Source organism: Oncorhynchus nerka, linkage group LG22, assembly GCF_034236695.1.
Source record: "Oncorhynchus nerka isolate Pitt River linkage group LG22, Oner_Uvic_2.0, whole genome shotgun sequence".
Lineage (NCBI taxonomy): Eukaryota > Metazoa > Chordata > Actinopteri > Salmoniformes > Salmonidae > Oncorhynchus > Oncorhynchus nerka.
The window spans coordinates 51199253-51212959 of NC_088417.1; the positions used below are offsets into that span (position 1 = coordinate 51199253).

Sequence of the window (13707 nt, forward strand, 5' to 3'; positions counted from 1 at the left end):
ATTTTCTCATTCAACTTTGTCAGAGTTTATTCTACATAGTAAATTATTGGGTGGGCCGTCTAAGGCCATACAGTATATTTTTAGAAATACATTTTGGGGTTGGTAAAACGCATTCAGTGTTAACTTTAAGGGATATTTTGGCACTTAGGTCCTTTATCTACTTTCCCAGAGCCACAAATTATTTTCTAATTGAATTCCTTATACCTGTAAATCCCTTTCCAATGTTTAGGTCAAATGTAATTCCAAATTCAATATTATTCCACAAATTCAATTCCATCAGGCTGATAATGTAATTGTTCAGACAGCCTAGCTAAACTGGAAATATAGGAATAGCAGTTAAAATTATCTAAAACAAATCCTGTTGTTGATACTAAGTGCATTATTTCCATTAACTGGGAAATATACAAATATTGAATTCTAATTCAATTCCAAATATTTCTTTTTTTACAATTCAAATAGAATTGAAATTCCATAACTTGAACATTTTTGAAATTCGAATTGATTTCCACGTAAATTTTCTACTTCATGATTGAATTCAATAATTGAAAGGAATTTCAAATTGATTTGGATTTGACCCGAACCTTGATAACCACCACCAAAGCCCCTTTTTGATTTAGAAAAAAACCCTCAGTGTACATGTGGAAAGTAGACATACAGATTGAATAACTTTTATTTTTCTTCACCTATTTTTTTAATGTTTACGTTATTCTCTTTTGCGCTCAACAGAAAAATGGGATTCGTTCATTCGAGAGACAGAGGACATCAACACGCTGAGAGAATGTGTGCAGATCCTGTTCAACAGTCGCTATGGTGAGATGGTCAACCACTATTTCTCAGCGTGGTTTCCTATTGTAGGGCATTAGCAACAAACACTTTTAGGGTTTTAACAACTTTCAAGTTTCCTGGACCCAGATTAAGGTTAGTCTCAGTCCAAAAAGTACTTTCAGTGGAGATTCTCTGTGAAAACGTTTTACTATAGAATGCTTGTGTTTAGTCAGTTTCCAGCTGTCATTACTGCATATAAATAAATCTATCCATACGTTATACCCTTATTAAGACCGCATTGTAGGGCCTCGTGATTGAAATCCGTCAATGATTTCTGACAACCCCCTTATTTTCAGCGGAGGCCCTGGGCTTGGACCACATGGTTCCAGTGCCGTACCGGAAGATTGCCTGCGACCCAGAGGCTATGGAGATAATTGGCATCCCAGACAAAATCCCCTTCAAGAGGCCCTGTACCTACGGAGTACCCAAACTCAAACGCATCCTGGAGGAGCGCCACGGGGTCCGCTTTGTAGTGAAAAGGTAAACACTGATCTGAGATCAGTCTGGAAAAGTCTGGCATTTTTCTCTCTCATTCGTCCCTCCAAAAATAAGAGATTACACTGTAGTGTAGTGCACCCATATAAGGGCTGCATAACACATAATTCCAGGGTTGTGTTCATTAGGCTCCAAAATATATATTTTTTTACTGAAACAGGGAAGAACTACAACTAATGCAGTTGTCCAATAAAAAACATGCTCTAATGAAAACAATCCTTTTTGAGGACCACTGTTTGATGAGCTACAAAAGAAGGCACAGCATCTCATCTATCTCTAATTTCCTATTTGGAAAACTGAATCAATGAAGGCAGAAGTGTCAAACCAGGCCATCTGTCGGTTAAATACCCTGCCCTCCTCTAATAGACAATGCCCCGCTGACTGGTAACCACCACCGCACACCACACAGCATGGTGCCTCCTGCTCTCTGGCATATTGAGCCAACGTCTCGTCTCGCTGTCATTCAACCCATTTGATGAAATAAATGTAGATTGGGCAACAGGCTTAGCTTGAGTTAACACCGGTATCAGCGCATGACCCATGCACAAGGCGACATGGGCATGTCATTAATATGAATACAAGTAGAGCTGATTGAAGATCATATTTATATCCAGGAGAGATACACTCCTGACTTTGTTTTTGATATTTGTTGTTGTTACTGTTGTTTATTCAAGATGGCCCAGATATAGACCGTGTAGAGATGTCTGTTTAATCTCGTGACATGTTGTCTGTTCAGTTCCCTTGTTGACATGTGCACTGTTGTTCACCAACAGTTTACTACAGGGTGCCCTCCTTACTTGACTGTTATCAATGATCAATAATCACATTTATAAACAATAACAACCCTCTGTTCTCATTCCAGAATGTTTGACGAAAGGATTTTCACAGGTAATACTGAGTGTTTTTTCATCTTGCATTGTTGATTTCTAAAGAAGCCCTTGGCATGCCTTTTAGCAATGGCATGTCCTTATTTTTCTTCTGATACCATGGATGTTTAGCTGTAATAGCTTGTAGTCCATCATGGATGATCTGATTGATTGATCTGATTGATTCTGTTATGTTGTGTCACAAAGCTGCTGGTAAGGTGGCCAAGGAGGAGGGGAAGCATGACATAAACTCCACCTTTGAGGACGGTTTCCCTGACAACCTCCAGGTCCCGTCGGCTGCACTGGAGCTGGTCACCAATCCTCACAGCAGCAGGTCTGTACGCAAATCCTAGGACTTAGCCATTAATGTAGAGGGTGTAGTGACGCAAGATGCTATTTTGAATCATCAGAACAATCTGTTCCGCACCTGATTTAGCCAATCTGCATCCAGAGCTATAACAGACAATTAGATCAGAAGACAATACAAACAAACATTTCAACCCGTTGTAATATATTGAATGCTACATGTCTATCACTTGGTAATGGAAGGCCATACCCTGACACACCATAATTTATCTATGCTAATGAATTTATGTTATAATTCGAAATTGTGCATTTGTTTTCCTTTTCAGATCTACAAGCTCTTGTGTGAGTCCATTGGCTGACTGCGAAGCAGGTTAGTGACAAGGCAATGCTATAGCATACTATAGTAATACTTTCATGCAAACCCAATAGGTGAACACAGGTTAGCACTCCTTTTTACAGTAGTCTAATACGTTTCATTTTGCATATCCACTCTTTAACTGTCCCTTGGGATTCGCAAATGAAAACTTAAGCCACCTGATACAGAACATACTTACTTAAAGTATTTGAAACACATCTATAAAAATCCAATGTCACACATTCTGGGAGAAAGATCTAGCTTTACCTCAGATGGAACCATATTCCCTATATAGTGCACTACTTTTGACCAGAGCCCCATGGTCCCAGGTCAAAGTAATGGAATATAGTGTGCCATTTGGGAGGCAGCACTGCTATATGAACTGTTTTTACTGTTACTCTTTAAGGGCCTTCAGGAGATTGTATTCCCTTGAAAAAGATTAAAACGGAACCCCCAGATGGGGAAATCATCCAGGTGACTGTACCAGGTAAGTGGTGCGCCTCCGTCATTATAGTACCTTTTGTAATAGCTTTAGCTGTTAAACCAGATAGCATCTGGGGAGCAGCAAGTCAATATAGCGTAGATATGCAGTACCAGTCAAAAGTTTGGACACACCTACTCATTCCAGATTATTTTTATTTTTACTATTTTCTACATTGTAGAATAATAGTGAAGACATCAAAACTATGAAATGACACATGGAATCATGTAGTAACCAAAAAAGTGTTAAACAAATCAAAATATTTGTTATATTTGAGATTCTTCAAAGTATGACATCTTTGCACACTCTTGGCATTCTCTCAACAAGCTTCATGAGGTAGTCACCTGGAATGTTTTATTTTTTTTATTTCACTTTTATTTAACCAGGTAGGCTAGTTGAGAACAAGTTCTCATTTGCAACTGCGACCTGGACAAGATAAAGCAAAGCAGTGTGACACAGACAACAACACAGTTCCACATGGAGTAAACAATAAACAAGCCAATAACACAGTAAACAAATCAATGACACAGTATAAAAAAAAGTATATATACAGTGTGTGCAAAAGGCATGAGGAGGTAGGCAATAAATACGCCATAGGAGCGAATAGATCTGGAAGGAAAGGCGGCCAAATGAGGTGTTTGCTTTGGGGATGATCAGTGAGATATACCTGCTGGACCGTGTGCTACGGATGGGTGTTGTTATCGTGACCAGTGAACTGAGATAAGGCAGAGCTTTACCTAGCATAGACTTATAGATGACCTGGAGCCAGTGGGTTTGGCGACGAATATGTAGCGAGGGCCAGCCGACTAGAGCATACAGGTAGCAGTTGTGGGTGGTATAAGGTGATTTGGTAACAAAACGGATGGCACTGTGAAAGACTGCATCCAGTTTGCTGAGTAGAGTATTAGAAGCTATTTTGTAGATGACATCGCCGAAGTCGAGGATAGGTAGGATAGTCAGTCAGTATTATTAGGGTATCTTTGGCGGCGTGAGTGAAGGAGGCTTTGTTGCGAAATAGGAAGCCTATTCTAGATTAGATTTTTGATTGGAGATGTTTAATATGAGTCTGGAAGGAGACTTTACAGTCTAGCCAGACACCAAGGTATTGCATTTCCATTAACAGGTGTGCCTTGTTAATTTGTGGAATTTATTTCCTTGAAGCGTTTGAGCCAAACAGTTGTCTTGTGACAAGGTAGGGGTGGTATACAGAAGATAGCCCTATTTGGTGAAAGACCAAGTCCATATTATGACAAGAACAGCTCAAATAAGCAAAGAGAAACGACAGTCCATCAATACTTTAAGACATGAAGGTCAGTCGATCTGGAAAATGTCACGAACTTTGAAAGTTTCTTCAAGTGCAGTTGTAAAAACCATCATTAAAGAATGGAAGACCCAGAGTTACCTCTGCTGCAGAGGATAAATTCATTAGTTACCCGCCTCAGAAATTGCAGCCCAAATAAATGCTTCAGAGTTCAAGTAACGGAAATATCTCAACATCAACTGTTCAGAAGAGACTGTGTGAATCAAGCCTTCATGGTCGAGTTGCTGCAAAGAAACCACTACTAAAGGACACCAATAAGAAGAAGAGACTAGTTTGGGCCAAGAAACACAAGCAATGGACATTAGACCGGTGGAAATCTGTCCTTTGGTCTGACGAGTTCAAATTTGAGATTTTTGGTTTCAACCGCCGTCTTTGTGAGACGCAGAGTAGATGAACGGATTATCTCCGCATGTGTGGTTCCCACCGTGAAGCATGGATGAGGATGTGTGGGGGTGCTTTGCTGGTGACACGGTCTGTGATTTATTTAGAATTCAAGGCACACTTAACCAGCATGGCTACCACAGCATTCTGCCATCCCACCTGGTGTGCGCTCATTTGTTTTTCAATGACCATCAGGCTGTGTAAGGGCTATTTGACCAAGAAGGAGAGTGATTGAGTGCTGCAGATAACCTGGCCGCTACAATCACCTGACCTCAACACATTTGAGATGGTTTGGGATGAGTTTAACTGCAGAGTGAAGGAAAAGCAGCCAATAAGTGCTCAGCATATGTGGGAACTCCTTCATGACTGTTGGTAAAGCATTCCAGGTGAAGCTGGTTGAGAGAATGCCAAGAATGTGCAAGCTGTCAAGGCAATGAGTGGCTGCTTTGAAGAATCTAAAATAAAACATATATTTTGATTTGTTTAACACTTTGTTTGGTTACTACATGATTCCATGTGTTATTTCACAGTTTTGATGTCTTCACTATTATTCTACAATGTAGAAAATAGTAAAAATAAAGAAAAACCCTTGAATGTAGTCTGTCCAAACTTTTGACTGGTACTGTATGTAAAAGGGAGTCTTGGAAAATGTTTTCTGTGTTTTAAGCGATCTGTCTTTTTCAGCCATCTTTTTTAAAACAAATTCTTATTTACAATGACTGCCTAGGAACAGTTGGTTAGCTGCCTTGTTCAGGGGCAGAACAACAGATTTCTACCTTGTCAGCTTGGGGATTCAATCTAGCAACCTTTTGGTTACTGGCCCTATGCTCTAACCACTAGGCTAACTGCCGCCCCATTTTTGAGGGGTGCAAAAGACCATTTGTCACCTAAATATCACTGGATTGCTACTCTTTCATACTATTGCTTTTGCCTGGCGTTTTTTCCGTTACCGCTTTAACAATGTTGTGAAATTGGGAAAAGTTATATTTTAATGCAGTTGAAATGTTTACAAATTAGATGCGCTGAAATGAAAGCAACTTCCCGAAAACAAACATTCGGATTATAGTGATGTTATGTCTGATCTAGCTAGCAATGTAAAGTATGAATAGATAGGTGTAATCTAGAGCCAAGCGTGTTGATTTTTTTATCCAAGGGTATCCTGTTATTGACACACCTGTTGAATTATGCAAGAGAACGTGACAACAACAGTAATTAATGAGTTAGTCTAGACAGTGCAGGTAGGCCTAGACAGAACAAGTCTTTGGTGGTTGCAGCCCTGTTCCACCCCTTTGTTAATGTATTCTGTTAAATAAAGGTTACATATTATTTTTTTGAAATACAAATGTATTCATGTCTGCGAATACACCATGTGTTTATGCAAAGGAGGCACATATAATTGTATTGGTTTTAACACAAAATATAAAAACAATGCCTGTTACCATTAGAAAATGTGCATATGAGTACATTCTAAGGAGAGTGAAAAAGTGACATTTGACAATAAATGTAATACCCGAGTTCCCATCCCTGAACTCCTCCAGTAAAAAATTGTATGCGCTATAATTTTGTGAAAATCTGATGGATTTTAAAGATTCAAAAAGTTTGTAGAATCTAAATCCATTGTCCAGCTGTTGCATTTATTAGAATTTCTTTTTAAAACCTTTTACCAATTTTGATGACCTTTACTAGATTGAGGTGGAGTGTTAGCCTGTTTGGGATAGGGGGCAGCATTTTCACTTTTGGATGAAATGCATGTCCAGAGTAAACTGCCTCCTACTCAGTCCCAGATGCTAATATATGCATATTATTAGTAGTATTGGATAGAAAACATTCTGAAGTTTCTAAAAACTGTTTGAATTATGTATGTGAGTATAACAGAACTCCTATGGCATGCGAAAACCTGAGAAAAATCCAACCATGAAGTGGGAACTCTGAGGTTTGTAGTTTTTCAAAGCTTGGCATAACGAACACACAGTGTCTATGGGGTTAAGTTGCACTTCCTAAGGCTTCCACTAGATGTCAACAGTCTTTAGAAACTTGTTTCAGGCTTCTGCTATAAAGGACGGGGGAATGGGAGCTGAATTAGTCAGGTGTCTGGCAGAGTGTCTCAGACTCGTGACGCGCGGTCCCGACAGAGTTAGCTCTCGTTCCAGTACTTTTCTGCAGACAATGGAGTTCTCCAGTTGGAACATTTATTGAAGTTTTATGTTTAAAAACATCCTAAAGATTGATTTCATACATTGTTTGACATGTTTCTACAACCTGTAACGGAACTTTTTGAGTTTTTGTCTGGACGTAGTGCTCACGCCTCATGAAGATGGATTACTGGGCTGAACACGCTAACAACAAGTGGCTATTTGGACATAAATTATGGACTTTCTGGAACTTTATGGAACTAAATCAGTAATTTATTGTCGAACTGTGATTCCTGGGAATGCATTCTGATGAAGATCATCAAAGGTAAGTGAATATTTATAATGTTATTTCTAACTTCTGTTGACTCCAACATGGAGGATATTTCTTTGGCTGGATTGGGCTCTGAGCGCCGTTCTCAGATTATGCTTTTTCCGTAAAGTTTCTTTGAAATCTGACACAGCGGTTACATTAAGGAGAAGTCTATCTTTAATTCTGTGAATAACACTTGTATCTTTTATCAATGTTTATTATGAGTATTTCTGGGATTTGATGTGGCTATCTGCAAAATCAACGGATGTTTTGGAATCAAATCATTACTGCACATAACGCGCCAATGTAAACTGAGATTTTTGGATATAAATATGCACATTATCGAACAGAACATACATGTATTGTGTAACATGATGTCCTATGAGAGTCATCTGATGAAGATCATCAAAGGTTAGTGATACATTTGATCTATATTTCTGCTTTTTGTGACTCCTATCTTTGGCTGGAAAAATGGCTGTGTGTTTTTGTGACTTGGCTCTGACCTAACATAATCATATGTTGTGCTTTCGCTGTAAAGCCTTTTTGAAATCGGACATGATGGTTAGATTAACAAGAAGTTTATCTTTAATTTGCTGTATTGGACTTGATAATGTGTGAAAGTTACATATTTAAAAAATATATTTTAGAATTTCGCGTGCTGCCTTTTCAGCGGAATGTTGTCGAGGGGTTCGGCTAGCAAAACGCCTGCGCTTTAAAGGTTAACAGGAATCCAATACTGCTGGATTTTACTTTGTGTGTGGGTGGTAGGAGGCGGAAGTGGAGTGTTATTCCACACCTGTTTCATTCTCTCTGTCCTGATCCATGTCTATGTTCCCCCAACCATATTTTGTGCCAGTTCCCGGGAAGTGATCCTGACAAGTTATTTCCTCTAGTTACCCTTGCCTTGTGGGGCTGTTTCCCTTTACACTTACCGTACTTACACGACAATGAAAGCAGTGGAGTTAGCAAGAGCATAAACAGATCTGGGACCAGGCTGGTACTGTCTCTCCTATCTCACGTGACTGTCCTGATATCCAGTACTCTAACACTGTGCCGCATGTCTTTATTAAGTACCCTAACCATGTGCCGTCTCTCCTCCCCCAGATGCCAGTGTTTCAGTGGAGGAGCCAAGTGAGCCTCGGGCTGATCCAGTTGCAGCAGCAGTGTTGGCAGTGGCCACCCCGGCGCAGGCTGCTCCCTGCCGCCCTTTGGAGACCCACGCAGGTAACTGCAGCCTCGCCTTCCTTCTCCACCTCACGGCTGCACCAGGACAGCCCAGACCCGGCGCCAATGGGCATACTACCGCCAACACGGTCTCTCCCTCTGTTAAGGAGCTAGATTACCAGCACACGTATGGAATCACTTTTCACAGATACTCCCTGCCTCCTTTCCCCCCCCTCTCACACTTCCTACCCCACCCAGAGTCACTAGTACCCAGTATCATCTCTTACACCCCACCTACTCTCTGCCAAACCTGTAACACACTAAGGAAGGAATACGCCGGCTGCTCTGGACACACACTGTCCATCAGTTTTTTGTTTTTTATCCCATTTTTTTATGGTATCGATGAATTTGGCTATCATCTTTGGAAATCAGACCTTTTTAAGAACGTTTTCATTTTAGAATCTGATGGATGGTGCGGAGATCTAGTATCCATAAGCAATACCTCAGATTAAACACCGTTTTCACAGTAAAGCCTGTGTTCCCACAAAACATATTCAAAGAAAGATTGGTCAACAAATGGCAACAATTTTGCAAACATCCAGATTAGAGGTCGACCGATTATAATTTTTCAAAGCCGATACCGATTATTGGAGGACCCCAAAAAAAAAAGCCGATGCCGATTTTAAGATAAAAATGTATTTGTAATTATGACAATTACAACAATACTGAATGAACACTTATTTTAACTTAATATAATACATCAATAAAATCAATTTAGCCTCAAATAAATAATGAAACTCGTTCAATTTGGTTTAAATAATGCAAAAACAAAGTGTTGGAGAAGAAAGTAAAAGTGCAATATGTGCCATGTAAAAAAGCTAAAGTTTAAATTCCTTGCTCAGAACATCTGAAAGCTGGTGGTTCCTTTTAACATGAGTCTTCAATATTCCCAGGTAATAAGTTTTAGGTTGTAGTTATTATCAGAATTATAGGACTATTTCTCTATACGATTTGTATTTCATATACCTTTCACTATTGGATGTTCTTATAGGCACTTTTTAGTATTGCCAGTGTAACAGTATAGCTTCCGTCCCTCTCCTCGCTCCTACTTGGGCTCGAACCAGGAACACATCGACAACAGCCACCCTCGAAGCAGCGTTACCCATCGCTCCACAAAAGCCGCGGCCCTTGCAGAGCAAGGGGAACAACTACTCCAAGTCTCAGAGCGTGTGACGTTTGAAACGCTATTAGCGCGCACCCCGCTAACTAGCAGATAGGCTTGAAGTCATAAACAGCGCAATGCTTGAAGCACAGCGAAGAGCTGCTGGCAAAGCGCACGAAAGTACTGTTTGAATGAATGCTTACGAGCCTGCTGGTGCCTACCATCGCTCAGTCAGACTGCTCTATCAAATCCTAGACTTAATTATAACATAATAACACACAGAAATACGAGCCTTAGGTCATTAACATGGTTGAATCCGGAAACTATCATCTCGAAAACAAAAAGTTTATTCTTTCAGTGAAATACGGAACCGTTCCGTATTTTATCTAACGGGTGGCATCCATCAGTCTAAATATTCCTGTTACATTGCACAACCTTCAATGTTATGTCATAGTTACGTAAAATTCTGGCAAATTAGTTCGCAACGAGCCAGGCGGCCCAAACTGCTGCAAATACCCTGACTCTGCGTGCAATGAACGCAAGAGAAGTGACACAATTTCACCTGGTTAATATTGCCTGCTAACCTGGATTTAATTTAGCTAAATATGCAGGTTTAAAAATATATACTTCTCTGTATTGATTTTAATTAAGAAAGGCATTGATGTTTATGGTTCGGTAGAGTCGTGCAACGATTGTGCTTTTTTCGCAAATGCGCTTTTGTTAAATTATCCCCCGTTTGGCAAAGTTTGCCTTCTTTGTTAGGAAGAAATAGTCTTCACACAGTTCGCAACGAGCCAGGCGGCCCAAACTGCTGCATATACCCTGACTCTGTTGCAAGAGAAGTGACACCATTTCCCTAGTTAAAAGAAATTCATATTAGCAGGCAATATTAACTAAATATGCAGGTTTAAAAATATATACTTGTGTATTGATTTTAAGAAACGCCTGGATGTTTATGGTTAGGTACACATTGGAGCAACGACAGTCCTTTTTTGCGAATGCGCACCACATCGATTATATGCAATACAGGACACGCTAGATAAACTAGTAATATCATCAACCATGTGTAGTTTTAACTAGTGATTATGATTGATTGTTTTTTATAAGATAAGTTTAATGCTAGCTAGCAATTTACCTTGACTTCTTACTACATTCGCGTAACAGGCAGGCTCCTCGTTGAGCAGGTGGTTAAGAGTGTTGGACTAGTTAACTGTAAGGATGCAAGATTGAATCCCCGAGCTGACAAGGTAAAAATCTGTCGTTCTACCCCTGAACAAGGCAGTTAACCCACCCGTTCCTAGGTCGTCATTGAAAATATGAATGTGTTCTTAACTTCATGGCGCACCCATCCCGTTAGCGGGATCATTTTCGTCAACATCCGCTGAATTGCAGAGCGCCAAATTCAAATTAAATTACTAAAAATGTTTCATTTTCGTGAAATTATAAGTGCAATATAGCAAAACACAGCTTAGCTTGTTGTTAATCCACCTGGCGTGTCAGATTTCAAAAACGTTTTACAGCAAAAGCTATCTAAGCGTCTATGTTAGGACATCTCTCTCAGCAGACAAAACATTATAAACAGCTAGCAGAAATGTAGATTGGTCACAAAAGTCAGAGAAGCAATAAAATGAATCGCTTACCTTGGATGATCTTCGGATGTTTGCACTCACGAGACTCCCAGTTACACAATAAATGTTCCTTTTGTTCGATAAAGATTATTTTTATAACCAAAAACCTCCATTTGGTTGGCGCGTTTTGTTCAGAAATCCACAGGCTCGTGCAGGTCATGATTGGCAGATGAAAATTCCAAATAGTATCCGTAAAGTTCGTAGAAACATGTCAAACGTTTTTTATAATCAATCCTCAGGTTTTTTTACAATAAATAATCGATAATATTTCAACCGGACCGTAGCTTTTTCAATAGGAGAGAGAGAAAATGTCTACTCCAATGCGCATGCAAAACTCTGGCCATCCAACGCGATGTGATCGTTTCGCTCATTTTTTCAGAATAAAAGGCTGAAACTATGTCTAAAGACTGTTCACACCATGTGGAAGCCATAGGGAAAGGAATCAGGTTGATATCCCTTTAAATGGAGGGAAGGCATGCAATGGAACAGGGAGGTTTGAAAATAAGAGGCACTTCCTAGTTGGATTTTCCTCAGGTTTTCACCTGCAATATCAGTTCTGTTATACTCACAGACAATATTTTGACCATTTTGGAAACATTAGTGTTTTCTATCCTAATCTGACAATTATATGCTATTATATTCTAGGTTCATTTGGGTATGTTTTTCATCCAAACATCAAAATACTGCCCCCTACACTCAACAGGTTAACTGACTTGCCTAGTTAAATAAAGGTGTACAAAAACAACAAAAAATCGGCCAAATTGGTGTCCAATTAATACCGATTTCCGATTGTTATGAAAACTTGAAATCGGCCCTAATTAATCGGCCATTCCGATTAATCGGTCGACCTCTAATCCAGATTGGTTTCAGTTTCCTAATATAATAACTGCAATAGAAAACCTCTATTTATAAACAAATGTAATTTGAGAATTGACCAAAACTGGGTTTATTTTGTCCAGTTTGTGATTTTCACTGAAGATATATGTTTTTAATTTGGACTCTGTCTCAGGTTTGACGGTATAGTTCATGCACCCTACACAAATTCTTGTCTCAACCCCGGCCAACAGCCCCTGCAGCCCAACCCCCTACCCTAGTCACCCACGCCCTAGGCCTAAACATCCATCCCCATGCCCTGATTGTAGTCGAGTAGCACGAGGTAACTAAGGACACTTGAGTACACTATATTCTCTTTCTGAACCTCAATTCTAAGTTGTGCTATACTTGTGGAGCTATACTACTCTGAGTGCCAGTCTGTTGGTGCTATCATGTCACTCATTGTCATGTTTGGCTCATTATTTGAAAATTCGTAGAGAAGAGGAAAGAAAAGGAATTGTACTCAAGTGTCCATGCTAACCTCTTGTCTAGATCCTTAGACATTTTGTTTGTTTTATTTGGTTGCTGTGATGTTATGTTCAAGTTTTTTCTTTTCCAACGATGATCATGAAGGGGAAAAACACTGGTAAGTGCAGAAAAATATCATGCCATTTTTTTCTACATCATATTATCAGATTAACAAATTATGTACAACAATATCTTTGCCTTATGATCAATGGTGAGACACCGTCAGGTTTTTTTTAAATCAAAAGGTGGCATAGGTGGTGGGCGTGGCAGGGGGTGCGTTCAGCCTGTCTGCACGGTTGAATTTTAGAGGGAAACGTTTTTTGCATTTTTAAGGCAATTTCCTGCAATTCTCCATGGAGTTGATAGGACATGTGGCTGTTTTAAAGCTAATTTCCTGCAATTCTTTGCATGTTGAGATGTCTGTTACTTGAATTCTGTGAAGTATTTATTTGGGCTGCAATTTCTGAGGCTGGTAACTCTAATGCGCTTATCCTCTGCAGCAGAGGTAACTCTGGGTCTTCCTTTCCAGTGGCGTTCCTCATGAGAGCCAGTTTCATCATAGCTCTTGATGGTTTTTACGACTGCACTCAAAGAAACTTTCAAAGTTCTTGACATTTTCCGGATTGACTGTTCTTCATGTCTTCAAGTAATGCTGGACTGTCGTTTCTCTTTGCTTTTTGAGCTGTTCTTGTCATAAAATGGACTTGGTCTTTTCCCAAATAGGGCTATCTTCTGTATACCACCCCTACCTTGTCACAACACAATGCGCTCAAACACATTAAGAAGGAAATAAATTCCACAAATGGACTTTTAACAAAGCACACCTGTTAATTGAAATGCATTCCAGGTGACTCCCTCATGATGCTGGTTGAGAGAATGCCAAAAGTGTGCAAAGCTGTCATTAAGGCAAATGGTGGCTACTTTGAAGAATTTCAAATAT

General features: G+C 39.7%; 1 protein-coding gene across 6 annotated transcripts in view; it reads left to right on the top strand.

The window, feature by feature from the left end:
* Positions 1-13707, top strand: part of LOC115105311 (general transcription factor II-I repeat domain-containing protein 1-like) — a 48359-nt gene that overhangs the window by 24164 nt on the left and 10488 nt on the right. For all 6 annotated transcript variants that reach the window (XM_029627221.2, XM_029627222.2, XM_029627225.2 and 3 more), the window contains 7 exons: positions 727-810; positions 1122-1305; positions 2183-2208; positions 2394-2520; positions 2819-2862; positions 3254-3334; positions 8577-8696. In XM_029627221.2, the coding sequence (XP_029483081.1) occupies positions 727-810; positions 1122-1305; positions 2183-2208; positions 2394-2520; positions 2819-2862; positions 3254-3334; positions 8577-8696 (666 nt within the window). The remainder of the gene's footprint in view (positions 1-726; positions 811-1121; positions 1306-2182; positions 2209-2393; positions 2521-2818; positions 2863-3253; positions 3335-8576; positions 8697-13707) is intronic.